The sequence below is a fragment of the Lagopus leucura genome, unplaced genomic scaffold (genome assembly GCF_019238085.1).
Source record: "Lagopus leucura isolate 7727_CA_CO unplaced genomic scaffold, USGS_WTPT01 Super-Scaffold_100157, whole genome shotgun sequence".
NCBI lineage: Eukaryota > Metazoa > Chordata > Aves > Galliformes > Phasianidae > Lagopus > Lagopus leucura.
The window spans coordinates 46,733,359-46,754,964 of NW_024962334.1; the positions used below are offsets into that span (position 1 = coordinate 46,733,359).

At 41.9% G+C, this 21,606-nt stretch overlaps 1 protein-coding gene across 6 annotated transcripts in view; it reads right to left on the reverse strand.

The window, feature by feature from the left end:
* The window catches only part of CRHR2 (corticotropin releasing hormone receptor 2), a 128,572-nt gene that overhangs the window by 19,966 nt on the left and 87,000 nt on the right, over positions 1-21,606 (reverse strand). For all 6 annotated transcript variants that reach the window (XM_042888587.1, XM_042888591.1, XM_042888589.1 and 3 more), the window contains 4 exons: positions 17,491-17,608; positions 12,352-12,505; positions 11,572-11,632; positions 8,218-8,290 (listed from right to left, as the gene is read on the reverse strand). In XM_042888587.1, the coding sequence (XP_042744521.1) occupies positions 8,218-8,290; positions 11,572-11,632; positions 12,352-12,505; positions 17,491-17,608 (406 nt within the window). The remainder of the gene's footprint in view (positions 1-8,217; positions 8,291-11,571; positions 11,633-12,351; positions 12,506-17,490; positions 17,609-21,606) is intronic.

Here is a 21,606-nt window from a genome sequence, read left to right on the forward strand (position 1 = left end):
CTAGCGTTTATTTTCCTCATTTCTGTTGGGCTTCTTATGTTATGCTTTGCAGAAAGCTTGTATTTCTACGCTTCCCAGAATGCTTGCTCCTCCTCCTCACTCCCAGGGAACGTAAATAATAATCTACTTAGCCTTTGCGTTTTTGTGCAATGTGGTAAAATCCCCTCCAGGATTAAGTAACCCAAATTGGCAGCAAAGCAGTCATCTTAGCTGTCATCCTGACCTCAAAGGAAAACTCTGCCAGTTCATGCCTCTTTTTAATTGTTCTGTCACACTGTCCTGACATGATTTTCAGAGAGGCTTCTTATTACTGGAGTTCCCCTACTGGAGGTCGTGGTCACTATAATGTCTTCTTTTGGCACGCAGCAAAGTGATAGAAAATGGATTCTGATCAGAGATGTGACTAAGAGGAGCAAGACATGATACAGTGGATAGTTAGGAACAGGGAGTCAATGGATGAGTCTCCCTATTATAGCAGTGAAAGACCAATGCTTTGGGCATGCACAACAGGACTGCATGCATCTTGAAGATAGAATGGGATAGAATGGAGTTTTGGTGGGGAAAAGAGAAGGTGGTCGATGAATGGCTAGTTCCCTACCTAATGTCTCGTGTTACACATGAGCACACAGAGCCCTGTCTTCATCCATGCTTTGACCTAACATCAAATCCAACTCCAGCTGCAGTCAGAATGACACCAGCTACTGCTAGAGCCCTGCATCACACATGAGATGCCCAGTGCCTTTTTACCAATCTTATAGCCCCCATCTGTGATCCTCACCCTACTCTTCCAGGACACCTGCCTGCCCTGAAATATGTCATATTCAAAATGTTTTGTTAAAGAAAAACACTGTAGGACTCTTACAAGTCAAGACACCCACCATGAGATCTCTAAGTCACGTAACTCAACAAAGCTTCTCTCCAGCTGTTTCATTTGGCAAGCCAGGAATACACTGAATGTTGTAACACCAGGAAATAAATATAGTAGTAAAAACAACAATGGCACACAAACAAACAAACAAAAAAAATCAATAGGAAAACTGAAGTCATCAGCTTTTTAGAAAAAGCAAAAATGAAATGAATACAGATGCATTAATAGATGCAGTGTTTCTTTATAGTAAGTGTTAATTCCATCCTGACCTGACTGGAACCATATCATAGAATCACAGAATGGCCTGGGTTGAAAAGGACCACGATGCTCACCCAGTTCCAACCCCCTGCTATGTGCAGGGTCACCAACCAGCAGCCCAGGCTGCCCAGAGCCACATCCAGCCTGGCCTTGAATGCCTGCAGGGATGGGGCATCCACAGCCTCCTTGGGCAACCTGTGCCAGTGCCTCACCACTTTCTCAGTGAAAAACTTCCTCCTAGTATCTAACCTAAGCCTCCCCTGTTTGAGTTTAAAACCATTCTCTCTTGTCCTACCTCTATTAATGATAGCCCCTCAACAACCAAATCACCCCCTATCACATTAGAGATGACCAAAACGATATGAATGACAGCCTAAAACACTGGCATATTGCTGTGAATGTTCACCTGGCAGTTCAGGCCGCAGAGGCTCAAGGTGTTATCTGAACAGACTCAAGAGAGTCTTTCTTCAAAGGGTAACCATCCAACACAGATGATGAAATCTGACTTCCCAGCTTGAAAGGATGCTGAATACAAGGAGACACCTGACAGGATGAATTTCAGATAGATTTTTCTGGGCAACTGCTTCTGGTCAAGTTTCTCAGCTGTAGAACATGTCTCACAAACAGAATTAGAAATTATAGGAAGAGACAGTGTGAGAGTGGATGCAGTATTGTACGCATTGATTTTTGTTCCTGAGGGCACTACTGACTCTAGAGCTGCAGAGCTTAAACATCAGGAAGAGAGAAACAGCAGTAATGACAGAATGAGTGATAAATTCAATCAAATCAAATTAGCATTTTATCTCCATCCTAAGGGTGTCCTTATGGGTATGTTAGCTATGAGCGCATGCTTGCAAACCAGTGAAAATGATGACAAATGTCTTGTAAGAGAAACTCAGATATGTCACAAGTTTGCAAGGCATGAACCACAATCATCTTAGCATTGGAAGAACTAGAAATTTGTAGAGAGGAGGAAATTAAAAAAAAAAAAAACTCATTAGGAAAACTAATCAACAATCCAGGGGCTGAGAAAAGCCATACACTAGTCAATAAGAAGAAGGGAAAAAGAAAGACAGATCAGTAATAATAAAAAGAGAAGAAAAATTCTCAGTCTCAGAACACGATGTTGAATTACAAGCAGGAGTGAGAAAAGTCAATGGAAAGTAATAAAATATTCAGAGAAGCAATTATATTAGTAATAAAGACATTTGTGAAGAACCAGGAGATGCTTTTCAGAGAAAGAAAACATGAAGTGCATATAGATGCATATACAGGTGCAGGGCTTCTGCAATTAAAGTGATAAACTGAGACACAGGATGGGAAAAAACATTGAGTCAAATCAAACAGCTATTATAAACTGTTGTATTGAAATATCCTTGCACCAGTGGGAAATATCCTCTCAAGTAAGTTGTTTAAATTGTTGCTATTCCTTTACATCTATTGGAAGATGGGTCGTGTATGCCATGTACTTGATTATCCTAGCTTAGATAAATCAGTGGTAATATACAATGATTTGGTAATTGGTGGTAATTACAGTCGTTAAAGGGGAGGAATGACCTGGTTTGTGAAGTCCTCTGAAAGAGTGAGCATGGGGACATGGGAGATCCTACTGGTAGTCAGGTTCTGGAAGGAACTCAGTATTTCTCCAAAGGCTCCTTTAGAAATCTGGCTAAGTTTGGATGGAGTAGCATCACATAAAAAGTACAAGAATGAAAATGCAGGAAGGTATAATCTGTTTTCTCAATGGAGAGAGGCCAGCAGTGGATTTATGCTATTCAGCGTAGACCTACAAAAGGGAATGAGGAACAGGCTGACAGGATATTAAGCTACTCAGCATAGCAAAAACAAAAGCTGATTGCAAAGAGTTGTACAGGGACTCACACTATTAAGTGAATCGTGACACACGAAACCACATGACATAAAGTTAAATGCAATGGGGAAGTAAAGCAATCAACTTTATACAAAGAATTATGAGCTCTGGGTATTTTAATTAAAGAAAGAAATAAGCTAATTCCCTGAAAATCTCATCTCAGTTCCCTGTAGCACTCAAGAAAAGAAACAAAACTTGTTTGGAATTAGAAAGAAAATAAAACAGAGACAATGCTGCTACAAAAATCCATTGGCGAGGTTGAGTACTGTGGCAAACTTTGATCACACCCCCAAAAATCACAGCATGGCTGGGGTTGGATGGGACCTAAAGTCCACCCAGTCCCATCAGACCAAGTTACCCACAGCCCATCCAGCCTTGCCTGTGTTACCTCCAGGGACAGGCGCCCACAGCTCTCTGGGCACCAATGCCAGTGCCTCACCAACTTCATAGGAGCAAATTTCTTCCTAATGCCCAATCTAAATCTCCCATCTGTTAGTTTTAAACCCTTCCCCCTTGTCCTATCACTACACCCCCTGACAAAGCTTGCTTTCCTGTAGGCTCCTTTAAGTACTGCAAGGCTGCTATAAGGTATCTGCAGAGCCTTCTCTTCTTCAGGTTGAATAGCCCCAGCCTTCTCAGCATGAATGCTAAATCATTGCTAATTAGCACATCACAAAAACCACGTGTCAGCTGTTTCCTGGTCAAGATCTTTCTAAGGGTGAGCCCATTTTCTTAAGGGGCATTTCATTCTTCTACAGCATCCAGGGATCTCAAAGCACATCATAAAGGAAGAGAAACGTCTTTAGGTTTGCTTTATGGCTGGAGAATCTGAGACCTAGAGCAGCAATGTCACTTCATAAAGACCAAATGGCTGTTCAAGTTGAACGTAACGTTTGAAAAAATCCTAAACATTTGAAATGCCTGTTTGAAAAACTGAAAATGTAACAGGCTTAGCTCTGAGAAACATCACAGTGTGGTTCACATCTGGGGTCAGTGCACAACAACTATTAATGAGAAAAAAATTCAGCTCAGTTAGCCATCCCTGGAGCCTGTTTGCTGAGGTTCTTCCTCCAGTCTTGCCGTGTTTTCATGATTCACCAACTCTTCGACAGGAATTACATTTAAAATTGCATGTAAGTAATGCATTTTTCTTAATAAATTCATGCTGACATTCAATTCCCTGGCATGCATTCCCAGCCCTTTGCCCCTTCTTCACTTTGTGACAGGGATGTACGATGAAAACTTGGTTATGCCATTCTGAGGAAAGATATCATAGTAATAACACTAAAAAATAACAATTAAAAAAACATCCACTATTTTGAACAGAAAATAACCAACCGTGTCATTTTCCAGTGTTATCAGAAATTGAATCTGAGCAATCGGTGCACTGAATGGCTCAGTCTCTCCTGGGATGCGTTGAAGCCAATGTGCAGTCAGGAATTAAACAATGGAGAATGACTAAGGACATTTTCTACTTCGCAATCTTTGTCACAGGTTCCTAGGATCAGAATTCATATCCAGCCTCCTTTGTCTCTGAAACTGTTTTAATGCAGGTCAATGTGGAAGTTTCTTCTAAAGAAATCCATCGAACAAATGCCTTCTGCATTGTTCAAAGTCCTCATACACTGAGACATAACAAAGTAATATGGTTTAACGATGAACTTCAGGACAGTCAGCATGATCAAAAAGGCTTTATTCTCAGCCAATCTAAATTTTCCCCAGTAATGATCAGATCTGTTCCTTGGTGTTATGCTTCCTTGGACTGCAGCAGTCCAGAGCATAGAGACAAACGAGAGATCAAAACCAGCGGAAATAACATTTGACAGATGAAATCCCATCTTCTGAAGAGGCTCAGAATCTTTAAAAGTACTTTTCATCCCTCTGGAACTGAGAATATTTATCCACTCCAGTCATATTGTGCTGAAGGACATGATTTGGTGGGAAATATTGGTGGTAGGTGGACGGTTGGTCTGGATGATCTCGGAGGTCTTTTCCAACCTTAGTGATCCTATGATACTGTATTGCCATGGGCTGGTATAATGATCCCTCTTGAAGAATACGATTCTGGTTTTGCCTAACAAGTGACCAGAACTCAGCTGAGCTGTACACCGGGCATTTGGCTCTCAACTAACCAAGAAATACAATTATCTGCATTAGTTAAAGCTTCCTTCTCTGTGTGTGAAACCAATTTTAATGGCCACAGGCTGAGTGCTTGCATATGGACATATAACTTAATGGACTTTTAAGACTGAGCCCTCATTTGGAAATAACATTGATTTCTTCTAGTAGCATTTATATCTCCTTATCTTCCAGCTCTAGGATGGCTCTCTCTCAGAATTAATCCTGGATGTTCTTTTGTAAAACATGAAGCTCAGCCTACCCAACAATTCTAATTCTTCATTAGATCAAATCCAACTTGTAGCTGTAATGAGGTCAGGGGCAGAGCTGTGTTGTTTTTAAAATCTTTGTGCCCTGCATTTCTAATGGCCACTTTTCAGTTACAGGAAGAGAAAAGCAGGCAGCTGGATGCAGTACTGGCTTTGCTCCCATATATGATAAGGCAGAGGAAGAGGTAACATGTTTGTGTTACCATGGTTCATGGCAGACACTAAATTTCAGTGGTTTCATTTCAGTACTTCTCACAGCATCCTTGAAAGTGTGAGTAACTCCAATGACACTAAGTAGGCTGCGTCCAAAGCAGGATGGTCAGCAGAGTGAGGGAGGGGATCCTGCCCCTCTGCTCTGTGCTGTGAGAGCTCACCTAGAGCACTGCAACCAGATGTGGAGTCCTCAGTACAGGAGAGATGTGGACCTGTTGCAGTGTGCCCAGAGAAGGGCCACAAAAATGATCCCAGGGATGGAAAACCTCCCTACAAGGATAGGCTGAGAGAGCTGGGGCTGTGCAGCCTGGAGAAGGGAAGGCTCCAGGGAGACCTGAGAGCGACCTGTCAGTATTGAAAGGGGGGATGTGAGAAAGTGGACAGACTCTTCAGCAGGGTCTGTTGCGATAGGACAAAGGAAAATGGTTTCAAGGTAAAAGAGGGGTGATTTGGATTGCACATAAGGAAGAAGTTTATCACAGCAAGGGTGGTGAGGAACACAGGTTGCCCATAGAGGTGGTGGTGCCCCATCCCTGCAGACACTCAAGGTCAGGCTGGATGGGGCTCTGAGCACCTGATGGAGCAGTGGGTGTGCTTGTTCATTGCAGAGGAGTTGGACTACATGACCTTTAAAGGACTCTTCCAGTTCAAAAGATTCTGTGATTCTAAGTGATACTTGAATCATTATGTACAGTTTAACTTGCATAACAAGCACAACATGAGCCTGTCAGCTTGCTTTAACACATTGTAAAGCCACTCATCCTTAATTACAAACACAAGACTTAACAGTTATTTAAAGAAAAGCCAAAAACCACAACACATTTTGGTAATCAGGGCTGTACTGTAACACAAGTTTTCAGATTCACCTTTCAGAACACATTTGCAGAGAGCTCCTTCCCCCACTCTGCAGTGCTTTCTGATGGGAGGAAGCATGAGGAAAACAAAGAAAGGGCTTTACCCTGCTGCTCCCCGCCCCACTGTACAATTACTGTTGATGGCTTATTAGTGCTTTAACTAGAACTCAAGTGCTAACTAGAACTCAATGTGGAATGGTTTAATAGGTCAGGTTGGTCAGTTGGTTGGTCACTAGCTCGCTAGCTATGGGGAGTGCTCAGGATTTGGTTTGGTTATCAGTTTGGATTAAAAGGTTTTAAGGGCCGCTCTAAATTACAGGCAGAGCAAATGGTCTGTATAGACAGAGCCTTCAACTGTTCTTTCATTTGTCATTCCTCTCTGGTGCCATTATGCAGAAAGGGCTATTTGGTGATGAAAAAGTTATTCTTATGATTCTGATCTACCTATGGTAGCCACCAGCAGTGACATGCAAGGATTTTACAGATCTCGTGGATTTCTAGAGAGACACAAAGGATCTATGGTAGATTCACAGTTCAGACTCCTAGGCCACGATGTAAAAATGAAATGTTTTGAATACTGCAGGACTGCTAACTTGCATTATTTAAATAGGATTTGCATGCGAGTTGGTCTCTGTATCAGTGAGTTCACTTACAATTATATTGCGCGTCACCCCAAATATATTTCTCACTGTAAAGAATTTTTACATAAAAGCAGACCTTTTTTCTTTCCAGCTACATACAGTGTGATCTATTTGCCTCATCTTAACAGTTAATTCAGCAATTAACTTTCCTACATCCAGGTTAGGAAACAATTAGATTAGTAGCTGGCATCCTAGGCAACAGAGAAGTTCATGCAGAATCACATGAAAAGCACAGACCTGACAAGGTGAGAACTCAAGGCTTAGCTTTGAAAAAGCCTTTTAGCCTTGAAAAAGCTCTGAGGCATTTATACCTACTCCATGGAGGCTGGAGCAGCATTAAGGACAGTTACAACCCTTTTTGGTGCCCTAAGTGAAAGGGAATCCATTGAGCCTGGAAACTTTGCCAGGACATCTGTCTTCTTCCCAGTTGGCTCTTACTGTGGTAAGAAGATTGGCTTTTCTCCATATTGTCCTTTCTAATAATGTTGATCTTGCCCATCCACACAAAGTACGTCCTGGGAAAGCACCTGTGTTTTTATGTTGAAGGTCCAGAACAGTTTCTGAGTAAACTTCCTAACTTCTCTGCCTGCTGTTGGTTGGCACAGGGGACAAAGCACTGGCTACACAGACAAACAGCCTTTAATTGTGTGCAGTTGTGAGAAGGAAAGTTAAAGTATGAAGGCCTACAGATAAATACACTGCAATAATGGGGATAGAGGAGATGCAGATGACTGCACAAGGAAATGCAATTCCTTACCACAATTGCTACTTTTCTTTAATCAGTGTGCAGGATGGAAGTGATCTAGTTCTCAAGAGCCTCAAGTGGAGAACAGATGTTATCGCATGCTTACTGTTTTTGAATGTGCTTCCTTGCTACATCTCAAAAGATTTTACAAAGGAATGCAAGCAGCATTACAAAGGAGGAGAGAAGAACCCCTAAGGTCAAGGAAACAACCAAAAACAGATGGCAGCAATTTTTGACGTGCAGTGTTAGCTACCAAGGTGAAGGCGCTTCACCTTGTTTGTGTCTTATTGTATTTGAAAGTACAAGTGGAACTTCACAGGTGCTTGTGAAATATCCCTCAATGGGACATGGCAGTGTCCTTCCACCCACATAAATCCTTACCAGAAGAACAAGAATCACTGGCCCTTGATATATGTAGTCGATATATTTCCCTGGTTCTTTTCCAAACCAGCATCTGTAAGAAACAAAACAAATGAGAAAACTGTTTATAAAAGGAATGAAGGTAGATTGTAATATCAAGGACACAGTGGAGATACGTTATATTCTAACTTCTTTAATTATGTATATAATCATCAGTGATGGAGTTTTCTGTTACAAGGCCTTCTTTTGTTTTGGACACAGATCTGAGCTCCACTTTCCCACGCCATCAGAAAATTAATGTTCCAACTATTGTTTTGATCACTGTCTATATAACTGTTTCCAAGAAAAGTGAGAAACTGCTATCAGAGGACACAAAAGATGTAACCTTCTGGGTTTGACAGGGATGAAAGAGATTATTTTTAAGGAAGAAGTCTGTTACTTGTTGCAATGCCCACACACCCTTCAAAGAAAGCTATTATGTCAAATGTGTCTCAAGTTGCAAGGAAATAATGTCTAAATAAGGTATTGGATGAATATGCATTTCATCCAGCTGGCTTTGAACCAGGCTGGTGAACACCAAATTCAGCACTTAATACAAAGAAAATAAAGCTAGCAAACACCTGATCCAACATTACTAAAAGGGAACAAACTTGGGTTAAATGAAACCACAAGTAAACCACAGGAACAAAGTTCAGGCACAGACTCAATGATTTACAGCATTACATTGTCCTTGGTGTAGTTCTGTTGCAGTCCAGACAACAGCCAACTCCCAGACAATTCAAGGGAACAAATTTGGAGTTGTTATGATCTAGAGAATCTCCCCAGCAGTCCACAGGCTACTCAGACCATGTTGTTTGAACTGGTCCCACTAGTGACTTCAGGCTCATCTGATTTAGTACTACAGACACGGCCACAACGTCTGGATACTGGTTCCACCAAGCAGGGACAACTTTGCTGCCATGATGCCATAACGCCTTAAGGCTTATGTTATTGCAGCTCCAAATCTTGTCCCTTAGGAAGTAGGTTTTGGACTCCAAGTGTACAAGGGCTCTTTCTCTTTGTGAACGTTACACTAATCTGCAAAAATGATGTCTTCTCTGCATTAGTCTTGTCACTAAATATAAGGCTGGTGGGGCTGGAGACATGAAAACAAGGGCAGTTACTGAGCCAAGAGGACCATAATATGGATGCAGATCTGCACTTTTACAAACATGAAAGATGTATTACTTGTTGCTTCCACAGTTTGCAGTCTATAAGACTCACAAGTCAATAAAAAAAGCAAAGAGGCAGCTCAAATGGAAACAATTTCACTCAGACAGTGCCCCAAAGCCTATCTTTCTCCAAAAGGCATTGCTTGCTAAAACAGAAGGAACTGTTTGCTCACTGCAAAATGCTCTTATCAACGTGAACCCACAGAAACGTTGAGATACGCAGTAGGTTTCTAGGAACACAATTCAGTACCACAAAACTGGCTGCTTTTCTGTAATATTTTAAGGTTCAAATGAATGATGGGCTTTGAATATTTTATAGGTATAAAACACATCTGTTATTCCCTGGTTCACTGACTGCAAATTAGTGTAAATTGATAATTTTGCAACTAATCTCCCAAAATCTGGCAGTAAGAACGAGACTTGGAATAAAGTATTTTCTGCAGCCAATTTCTCTTCCAAGAAGAATCCCCAAGGCAGCTTTAATAGAATGAAACTTTTTTTTTTTTTTTTTTTTTTTTTTTTGGATTAGAGAGATGGAAAGAAATGAAAAAAAAATGAAGCCTAAGATATGCCAAGGCAGGAAACGCAACTCTCCAGAACTTGGATTTGAGAGATGTTTTTGAAGGGCATTTTGAGGCAACTACTACAGATTGCCTGAAAATTGTAGAACCGAAAGCTAATAAGGAGTTTCTAGGAAGCTGGCTATTCTAGCAGAAGAATTCAAATGGGACAAATAAGAGACTGAGACATGGAGCAGGACTCTGTGGGCTAGAAGAAATCCAAAGAAAATCTGGAAGGGCGCTGGTAGAGCACAAAAAGAGGTTACAGAGCAAAGGCTGCTCACTGCTCTCTGGAATTCAAGTATTGCTTAACTGCAAGATCATACTGAAGAGATAATACTAACATTTACTGTCTGAAGCTCAGTATGAGACCAAAGTTGTATTGAAATAACAATGTATATATAAACACATCCACAAAATTTGAGGGAATCAGGTTGTTGCCAAAGTAGGCTAATACAACACAGGCAAGCTTGACTTTCCAGATTCCTTTTGTAGTCAGTAGAGAAAAAAAGATATAGAAAGCTTTTCTAGGATGGTATTCATCTTGTTATGCTATAATTAGGCTAAATTTTTAGTTTGCAATATAAACATTTCTAATCTGCCCATTAAATCAGTGGAGTGAGGACAGAGGATAGGTAAGTGCTGGTGACACTACATATATCTACATCTATTTCGCTGTACTTCATACCTTCAGTCTAACTTACCAGACTGAGGCCTTAGCTGATGTGTTGCAGACTGTCTGTCATCTTAACTCTTGCTCCAAATCCAACATAAGCCCTTATTCTTACAGTAAAACCTGCACTACACGTTTCTTTAAAACCAAAAAGAGAAATCTAAAACACTGACAATCACACGGTGCATCAGACTTTTAATCCCAGCTGTGTGAAATTACATATGTAAAGCCATTTTCTTTTTTCTTTTTTGTCTCTGCAAGAATAAACAAACACTCCCTCAATACTGAAGAGCAATTGTGCATTATTTTAATCTTTCAAGCTACTATGAGTTGCATAACATGAACCCCAGTTCAGGATCCCAAAAACTCACATTACAGTTTAAATGAAATATCATGTGCTTGAGAAGATGACTGAATATTTATGACAGCTGACAGGCTCTTTTGATTGACCAATATCAAAGTTTGAGGAAAAAATCCCAACGCAGATGCCTGTTTATCTCCCTTATTTTTCAATTTCATGCACTTACTGTTTTCAGGTGGAAGAGAGAGAACCAGAAATGCAAGAACTCCAGCCATCAGACTACTATTGGCATGCTGAACTGAATTCTGCACACCCTTTAGCACTCAACTGTAGTTTTCAGCAATGTTTCGAGCAGGACTCTCATTGAAGGAGATTAACCTGACTGTAAATCATACACAAAGCTATCAAATGAGAACACAGGGGTTTGGTGAAGGAGATTTGGGAAACTATCGATACTCTAGGAGATGGCTCAGATAGCGCTCCGAAATTTGAGATTGTTTGGGTTTACATGAAGGGGATCTGACCTTTTCTCTTTCCAAACAGTCTAATTTCTAAATTCTTAGTTCAGCCTGTAGGAATTTCCTAATTTATTTAGACAGCCACATAAACACAAATGTTAACGTCACTTACTGCTCGTTTTCATAATACAGTTTGCCAATGGCCCACGCAATGATGATTGGGCAAGGAATACCTACAACAACAAACCAAATCCATTATTTAATCGCAGTCCATTTATGTGTTGATGATACAGATACAGAAAGAGGTTTGTAATGAGCATAGGAAGTCTTGCTTAATGCACTGGTAGACTAAATGCAAGCGGTCCTATCTTGGTACATGTGAGACACTGCAGTTGCTGTGACTTCTTTATGTATTAAAGAATGGTATCAACAAGAAAAGAAATTCAGTACTAGTAAGAAAAGTTAATGAAATTATTAACAACATAAATACATATTATTATTTTTCTGTAAACGTTACCGGAACATTTTGGTTCATTCACAGGTAATTCTGGTCCCATTTCATTTTCCTCCAATTTATACGGTTTTCTATAAGGTTTTATAGAGAGTATTTGGAGATGGGTATTGCTTGAATGTTTATTTCCCAGGCTGCAAGAAGACTGTAAATTTAGTTGAATTTGAATTTCAGCATCTTCAACAAATTTGAGTTGTGCCCTGAACTTGTGAAACGGGTTGAAGAGAGTCTCTTGTTTTCCTGCCAGGTTAGAATTCATTCTTTTTTGCTCTTTTCTAAAGGATCCAGCTACTCTTAACCATATGTATTTTGTTGAAGAAGTGCTTGGGAAGTTCCCATCTCCATTTCCCCCTTTCCCTGTAACCTGTCTCGCTGCTCTTGTTCTCATCACTTTAATGCTCAGCACCATACAACACCATTTTAAATCCACGAGGCACTTACACCATCCAATGAAGAGAAAGACCCATTTCCGCAGCTTATCCGTGGAGTAGGTCATCACTATAGCAGTATGTAAGTAGCAGCCTTCCACAAACATCCAGAAGAAGTTGGTCACCACAAAATAATTGTAGACAGTGGTAATACACCGACACCAGGGCTGGAAAGGAGACAGGAAATAACATCTTGAAATAATGGTAAGACCATTTCAAAGACACCATTTCTCGCTCATCTCTTAAAATCAATGGCAGAAGTCATTCAAAGAGTGCACGTTTATGCCTGGGACTTGGAACTGTGGTATCTTAGCTGCAGTTGGGAGCTCACAGCTGTATCTGTCACTTTCTGCTGAGGGTTGGCTTTGCCCACAACATGCATGAGTCTCTGCACCAAGCATGCATGGAAGCTAACACGCCAGGAGACGTGCCTTCCTGAGCATTCTGCAAGCAGCCATGTGGAAAGAAAACAAGAGGAGGCAGCCACTTGACTACAGGGGATCTTCCACAGTGGCACAGCCTTAGCCTGGGACCATTTCCAAGGACAGCTTGTGAGCGTGAGCATCTCTTAGGCAGTACTACTTATCTGCTGAGCAATCTGAAGAAAATTTAAGATAAAGTTAACATTGCAGTCCCGTTTCACTTCCACTGAAGGAGCAATACTGATATTTTGGGGAAAAAAAAGGATATTTTTCTTTTAAGCTATGTGTTTATCAACTATTTCATCCCGTCTATTCCTGCCATTTGTGTCTTTGCAGCACTGCCATTTGTTTAAGTTGCAGTACTGCACATGGCAGCCTTGAATTTCGTCTATAACATCACAGTACTTTTTGGTCAGGCTCAACGTAGGCAGCTCCTATGGTTGTGTGCAGGGAGAGCACAGCTGTGCAACAGGCAATTATCCACAGAGAGGCAGATGGTAACAACCCAACAATCATTCATTAAGAAGCTGCTGATGGTGATTTCCATAGCTCTACACACAGAAGTCTGGGAAAATTCCTTCCTGGCCAAGCATGCATTCGGTGTATTCCCTGAAGCATGACATTAATTACCTATGTTAGCTGGTAGCACATGTCATTTTCGGTCTCACCATTCTCCAGCCTTTTAATTAACTCTACTGAAGAATTCGAAACTTTTGACCCTCAGTTAATTTCATTTTGGACCTCATCTGCTTGGGTACTGATGATCTCTATGCATTCAACAGAGCAACAGACGCACTTTCAAACCCAGCAGAGTTCTGTGGACTAAAAACTCATTGGGCAAGAAACACAGACACAAAATGATATTGCGTCGACAAGTGGCGATCACTTCTGTTTTACTGAGCTTCAACAAACAGAAAGAAAAAATCCTTTTGGATTTGTTATGGCCTTTCATGTCTGTGTAATTTCATCAAGAGTTGAAATGTAGTTTGCCCTGATCCTTTCAATGGGACTTAAAAACAAAACCACTCAGCAGAAGATGAACTTCCTTTATTCACAGAATCACAGGATGATCCAAGTTGGAAGGGACCTCAAGGATCATGAATTTCCAACACTCTGCCATATGCAGGGCCACCAACCTCCACATTTAATACCAGACCAGGCTGCCCAGGGCCCCATCCAACCTGGCATTGAACACCTCCAGGGATGGGGCATCCACAGCCTCTCTGGGCAGCTGTCCCAGCACCTCACCATTCTCTCTGTGAAGAACTTCCCCCTGACATCCAACCTACATCTTCCCTCCCTCAACTTAAAACCATTTCCCCTTGTTTTGCTCTTATCTGCCCTTTCCAAGTTTAGTGTAAGCGAACTAGATATTTTTTTCTCTCTCTGTTCAGCCTAAATGAAGTAGAATGAGAAGGAACCCCTCCTCTCTATTTCTGGCTACTACCAAGCACTTCGGTTTCATTCCTGATTGACTCCCAAACTACTAAGACCATTTTTCCTAAAGCACTCAGTCTCATATTTGCTTTTGCTGTCTAAGAAGGTATAAACATGAATTAAATCCTTCCCTGTGACCTCAATCTCATGTAAACTCTCCCATGTGACACTGACACTTGTTCTGCCCTTTCCCTCGGCTGTAAAACTTACACAGCCTTTCTTCTTTTCGAACGAACTTACAGCTAATTGCACTTCAGCCTGCTGCTCCTCTGTCAGAACTGAGTGGCATTGCACCGTGGGTTGTGAACGAGCAGGGACACCTACAGACCCACACACACGAAGGCTGTCAGATCTCCCTCTGCACCGTTTCCATAGGAAACCAGAACAAAATGAATTTTAATGACTCCACGCAATTCCTATCGGAATCGTGCATTTGATATTATCAAATAATAAACCCAATTAGCAGAACTCATTAATTTATGCCATTTCATTTATTTGCCAGAGGACACTCGGTCCTCCCATGTATCCACCATTTCAGCACTTCCCCTTCTTGATTTATTAGCATCAGCACGACAATTTCATGCAAAATGTTTTCATGTTGAGTCCTCTACGTTTCTGTAATGTATGATTTAGTCTCCTCTGATTAACCTCAAAGAGATAACGTGATGAGCTGCCATAAATTATGCTGCTCCCATTGGTTTTGGAGGCATTGTTTTGTCGCTGACTTCCATCACAATAAGAGCATGGCCACTAAGTTTGTATAAAGCACTCCCCCAAAAAAGCCTGTGGTATTTTGTGGAGAAAAGGTGAGCAATGGTAAACTGAGCCATGTGAGGATCTGCTTTGTCTTCATTGGTTTATATTTTCCTGGGCATTTTGTGGTGCCATTTTAAAACACAGTTGAGTCTCTAAGCGCAATGGATTACTCCAAAATAATTGTAAAAATCTGCATTAATATTTCAGTATTATCCAGAAAGCAAACCACACAGCACAGAACTATCAGCAGTAAAGCTCATATCCAACCATCTTTCATAGCCTGAAAATGACAGAAACACAAAGCAAAGATGGAACTAATGAAAGCTCCATCTTCTTAAAGGAGTATCTACTTGAACAGAAATACAGTTATGCATAGATAAGACAAAAAAACTTAGAATCTTGGGCTTCATTTTTATCGTGGTACTGAAGACTTTGCTGTTCACTCTTCCAAACTGTGGGATCACAAAATCACAGAATCACAGAATGGCCTGGGTTGAAAAGGACCACGATGCTCATCCAGTTCCAACCCCCTGCTGTGTGCAGGGTCACCAACCAGCAGCCCAGGCTGCCCAGAGCCACATCCAGCCTGGCCTTGAATGCCTGCAGGGATGGGGCATCCACAGCCTCCTTGGGCAACCTGTGCCAGTGCCTCACCACCCTCTGGGGGAAAAACATCCTCCTAATACTTAACCCAAACCTCCCCTGGCTCAGTTTAAAACCATTCTCCCTTGTCCTATCACTATCCACCCTCATAAACAGTTGTACCTCCTCTTGTTTATATCTCCCTTCAAATACTGGAAGGCCACAAATCTGACATTTGAAAAGTTAACCGAGGATGATTAAGTGCTCAGCTGACTTCAAACAAACGGATATCTGAGCTCCTGAAGTGGTTTTCAATTTCTGCAGAAACATCTCCTCCAGGAGCACACATTGCTTGCTATCAGTGAAGGATCCAGCTTTTTCTTTATGGGCAGTTCTGCACTTTAGGAAAGCAAGTGTGCTTTCCAAAACAAATCTATGAAGGGTGTGCTCATGTATGTATCCGTAACACAATGGTAAGTTGTTTATTGTGGAGGTAGCCATCAGGAAACAGTCCTAAAAGCAGAATGTTCCACTAGAAGAACACTACTGAGAACAGCACAAAGCCTGTAAAAGGGATCTATCAAAAAGAATGATTCCCCAAGGAAATGCGGAATTATTTCCCAAGAAAACTGAGAACAAGTATTTTTCTTTATGAGAGAACGCTTTTAATCCATTTCAAAATCTACTTTATAATATTTTATTTTTAATAATTTAAACATATTCCTTCTCTGAAAGAGCGGTCAAGCACTGGAATGGGCTGCCCAGGGAGGTGGTGGAGTCACTGACCTTGGAGGTGTTCAAGGAACGTTTGGATTTTGTGTTGAAGGACGTGGTTTAGTGAGATCTATTGGTGATAGGTGGATGGTTGGACTGGATGATCTTGAAGGTCTTTTCCAACCTTGGTGATTCTGTGAAAATCCTCATGTTATTGGGGCTTCTGGGTAAGGCAAGGCATTGCAGTACTAACAGAGGGACTGCTCCCATGTCCTCAGTCAAACCAGAAGCATCAGTTGGGAGTTCCATGAGTGAACAAGAAATAAGAGAAATGCGAGCGTGGTGACGCCTTGCTTTTATCAAGAGTGCTCAGTGGCGTGCACAGAAGATGCCCCACTTCTTGCCCCTCTCCTATTTTTTACTGTGTTGATCTGCCCTGTCCCTTGGAGTGGCTGTTACCCTCAATCATAAGAAAGCTGACTTAGGAAGCAGCAACCTCTTCTTTGCTATTAAGTTGGCTGTGCTAGTTTCCCACTAGTTAAGTGAGCTCATCTCCAAGGATTCAGCCTTCCCCAAGGGACCAAGAAAAGGAGCAGAGCTAGAGCCAAGCAGCAGGAGCTGGAGCAAAGAGTTTGCATCCCTGGAGGAATGAGTCCCTGGATGCAGCCCATCTCACACAACCTCATAGTGAAGATGGGATTAGCAGAAAAATGGAACCACAAAGATATAAAGGGGCAAAACCGTTCTGTTTCAGGTCTGATTTCTTGTATTTGCTGCAGAGCCCCTCAGGCTCCAGACAGAAAGGTGCCTGCTGTCATCAGACAAAGTAGCTGACTGAAAGCCTGAACAGCCAAAGCAATTATTTCTGTTCCTGTTTGTGGAGGTGTTGTCCTCTGGAATGAATGTTTTTTGCACAGAAATGCAATCACTGCAAGATGCTGTGACAAGAATATTTGAGAACCACAATACTGTGTCTCAAAGCAAAAGTATTTGGGAAATCTCAGTGGACAATGAAGATTAGGGAGATTTTTAGAGCTGGATTATGACTATAAAAATTTTGACATTCAGCAATGAGCAAATAAATGGAAATTTAGAAAATCTAAGTTGTTTTTTTTTTTTTCCTTGAAAGGACATGAAAAATGCTCTGAGTGTGTGCCCTTTGGTATATTTCTATCAGCTGAATGAATTCAGCGCCTCAGCTCACCCCCAAACTGTGTGCCACACCACCTCCAAGCACTTACTTCGTTGCTTTCATGTATGTTGTGATCTATCATTTGCAGCAGAAACCACATCACGTTTCTCAGGATGAACGTGGTGATCAGATTCCAGTGGATAATATTCCGAAGGCATCTGATACTCCTAAACGGGGAAATAGATTTAAATCATTATATATAGTGAATATATAGACATATACATAAAGTAAGTTGTATACAAGTATATAAAATACACAAGCTAATTCTGTTCACCTGCCAAGTTCCTCGTAATCTATTCCCACCCATAACCTTCTTACTCCATGAGAAAGGAGGTTCTTCTTTGCCATGCTCAGCAATGATGGACTGCGAGGATGTCTGTAGCACATCCTCACTAACAAATTACTGGGCCAGGCCCAGGTAACTGGTAGAGCTGTGCCAAAGCCAAAAATTGGACTTTGCAGTGTAGTCACAATGAATATAAATGGTGTGAATACAAAACAGCAGCAGATGGATGGTAAAACATGTGGTGCTTGCTATATGCCTTTCTTCCAGGAACCAAGTTATCAGAACCATTTTCATAGGGGTTCAAATAGCCAGCGTGCTTCCTGGGATCATCAGGGTAGGATTCTCCATTTGGCATATCAGCCTCCCTGCTTGTAACATGAGACATATGCAGAAAGTGCTGTGAGAAGGCACAATCCAGTAGCCCACATAGCCACTGCCTCAGGTCTTTTGTACGACAAGCAAGCCAGCCTCCTGCAGAACAAACATTTTGCTATCAGAAAACCCTACTGCATTTTTCCAAGGACCTGATTAGTCAACCTGAGGGCCAGAAGCAATTCTGTTTGTGTTCTTCAGCCTCACAACCCTCTCAAAGACTTCTCAGCAATCCAGCAAAAAGCAAATGGAAAACCTCCCACATATGACATACTGCAACGTACAACGATGCTCCGAGGTATAACCCTACAAACCAGTGTTAGAACAGCTTCTGAGTTTAACAACTCAGGCTGTAAAATCAGTGTTTTGTTTTCAGAGCCCCAGTGACTGGAGTCAATATTGAAAAGAAAAAAAAAGAAAAAAGAAGTCCAGCTACTGACATCCATTCACTTTTATGTAGGGTACAGAGCAAAAAGTGTTGCTCTCAGCTCACCTGTGCTAGCAGGGGACCTGGCAGACATGTCTCAGTTCTTTGAAAACTTTTCTTCCAGCCAAAGGCCAGCATTCATGGGTAGGCTTTCAAAGCAACCATGCAACCAACATCCACTGCCTTTCGTGTTGAACCCCAAGAGCCTATTTGGCTTCAGACTGACTTTGAAACATGCCACTGGGGTTCGTTCTTTGTTGACCATTCTGCACACAAATGTCCTGCAGCTTCTGTTCTCCTACATGTTTTAATCACTTCTGTCAGGTTAAGGATTAGCTGATTAAGGAAGGAGTGTGAAATACTACTTCTGGGGGTGGGGAAAGAAGCAGGGGACTAAAATTGAGGAAATTCAGGTCAAACGACAGAGGTGCTCTCATGAAACTAATTGCTTTTGAGAACTCTAGCAGCAAAACAGATTCAGTGCACAATGCCTCTGCTGAGATGTAGTTTCATCATCCCATATGCTAGGAGATCACTATGTCTGTCTGGAAGAAACCTGATTCCCACTAGGCATACAGCACAACATTGGACTGGAGAAGAAAACAGGATTAAACTGTTTCAGATCTTTTGGTTAAGTTCTTAGAAAGAGCTTTCCTGACAGCAGGATCCCAGTCATCAAAATCACTTTCTTTTCTGTGCCTAGGAATACAAAGACAACCCTAGCATACACTGTCCTCACAGCCTTTGCCCTCAGTACTGCCTCTTGGTTCACACTGCTGTCTTCTTTGCCCATCTCTCTGCACTCAGCACTGGCTTTTGTTTGGGCTGGTAGATGCTTAGGACAGAAACTGACTTTTAGTGATGTCTGCTCAGCAACAAGAGCAAGAGTGTAGGGTCTGTGTTGGGACCTCCCAAGTTATGCAGGGGATGATGAAGATCAAAATTACTTGTTTAAAAACAAAAACCAACACAATTACAATGTGATGAGGGAAGATATGGTCCTGGTGTGAAATTAAGTGAAGTATAAGTACAACCAACACCTGGAATTTACCAATATGAGGCTTCAAACTTTGTCAAATAATGCTTTGGACATGGAACGTGGACAGCTGGCTCCCACAACCCACTGCCTTTAGCAAATGACACCTTTTAGGAATCAGCACCCATGTAATGCAGTCTCATTCCCTTCTGACACTCTGTTGGCACAGCTGGTAAGCTGTGCTTTGACCAACTAAAAAGACTGACGTCTTAGAGCTGATGGAGCAGGGTAGGACGATCTGCTGCTCCTCCCCAGTCACATTCCAACCCACTTCCCTGCCTTGGCACAGGTGAGAGGCAGGAATTGCTTTTGTGATGGCTGGGGCACTGCTCTGCCAGGGTAAATAGTTGGGATTTGAATGTACAACACTACTCTCAGGCTGAGACATGTACCATGGAATCATAAAACAGCTCAGGTCAGAAAGGACCTCAAAGATCATCCCTGCCAAGGGGTGCCAAGTCTGAATGTGCTGCAGAGCTTCTCAGTGGTTCAGACGGTGAGGATACCCCAGACATGGAATAGTTACCATTTTTCCTCTTTTGGTTTCTGTGTTTCTGTCTCCTAACCAGTACTAGCACAAAAATCACAGTGTCCATAATGCAATTCACAGCCAAGGGTAGGAAAAGCACGAGAGAAGCATGTCAGATTCAGGCTGGGCAGGGAGACACAGCAGAGTAGTGCAGTGTGTGGAGGCTGCAATGCACAGCAGTGAGAACTGTGGCTAAGCCAACTGGTACATAAGGGAAAAGCTCCTGCCAGACACCTAAACAAGTTTCTTTCGTGTACAGGAACTGCTGGTGAATATCAGCATGGTTATTTACTGTGGATAAAGCACTGTGAGGGATACTGGCTGAGACAACGGTCCCCAGAGCCTACCCATAAATTTTATTTGTGTACCTAAGAGGTGGACAGAGGATGAAGGATGTGCAACACAACAAAGAGGAGACTTGAAGTGCATCTGCTGTTTGGTAGAGGGACAAAGCCGGCCTGCTCATAATAATCTCAGAGCCTGATGAAGAAACTCATAATTCTCAGAGTCATTTGTTCTCCCCAGGTATCTTCTTGGCCTTTGGTAGGTAGAAGCAAGCTGAAACTTACACACCTTAATTTGCTTTGAAATACTGCTGCTATTCATAAAAATGACCTGTCCTGAAGTCACAAACAGTCTTCTGTGGCAATGGGTTCCACAGCTCCTTTCTCCATGATTAATTATTACTGGCTTCACTTTATGGAATGAGAAAGCAAACAAGTCAGTGTTCCAGGAACAGCGATAACTGCCTTCACGGGCAGCCCTGAAAAGGAACTCACATCATTACTGTGAGTAGGGGGAGCTGGAATGTGTGCTGTATGACAAGTTAGTGAATTGAACTCTTGTAAAGTCAGGTGAATGGCATGAATGCATTTCCTTGCAATTCAGAAGTTCTGAATTGAGGTGTTATTCTTACCTCAGCAGGGAGATGTTGCAATCTGGAGTGTGGCAGTGACAGTATAAAGAAAATGATATTTTCCTGATACTGGGAAGCCAAATAGTCATGAAAGGGAAGAAATGGGTGACTGAAATGATGCTTCAGATACAACTGAAGCACTTCTAGGAAGAAATTGTGAATTACAGAGCCATTTTAAGTCCCTCAGCCTAAAATACTGGATGACAGAAGGTTTCATCTTCATCTACGTGTCAGGTATCACTGTTTCTGTCATTTCTGCCTATTTGCAGCCCTTGCTGCCCATGGAGGTGTGCAGCCTTACTTCCAAGACCAGCAGCAGTAGATGCCATCCCAGTGAGCACAGAATCATGGAATGGTTTGGGCTGGAAAGGACCTTAAAGATTATCCAGTTCCAACCCTCTGCCATGGGTTGGTTGCTTCAAAGCAGCTCAGGCTGCCCAGGGCCCCATCCAACCTGCCTTTAAGTACCTCCAGGGATGAAGCATCCACAGCATCTCTAGGCAGGCACATCCCAGAGGAGACACCATGCACTGAGGCTATGGATTTTCACTAAAAATCCTTCTCCTATATTTTCTGGATCCTTCTCAGACAAAATGTGC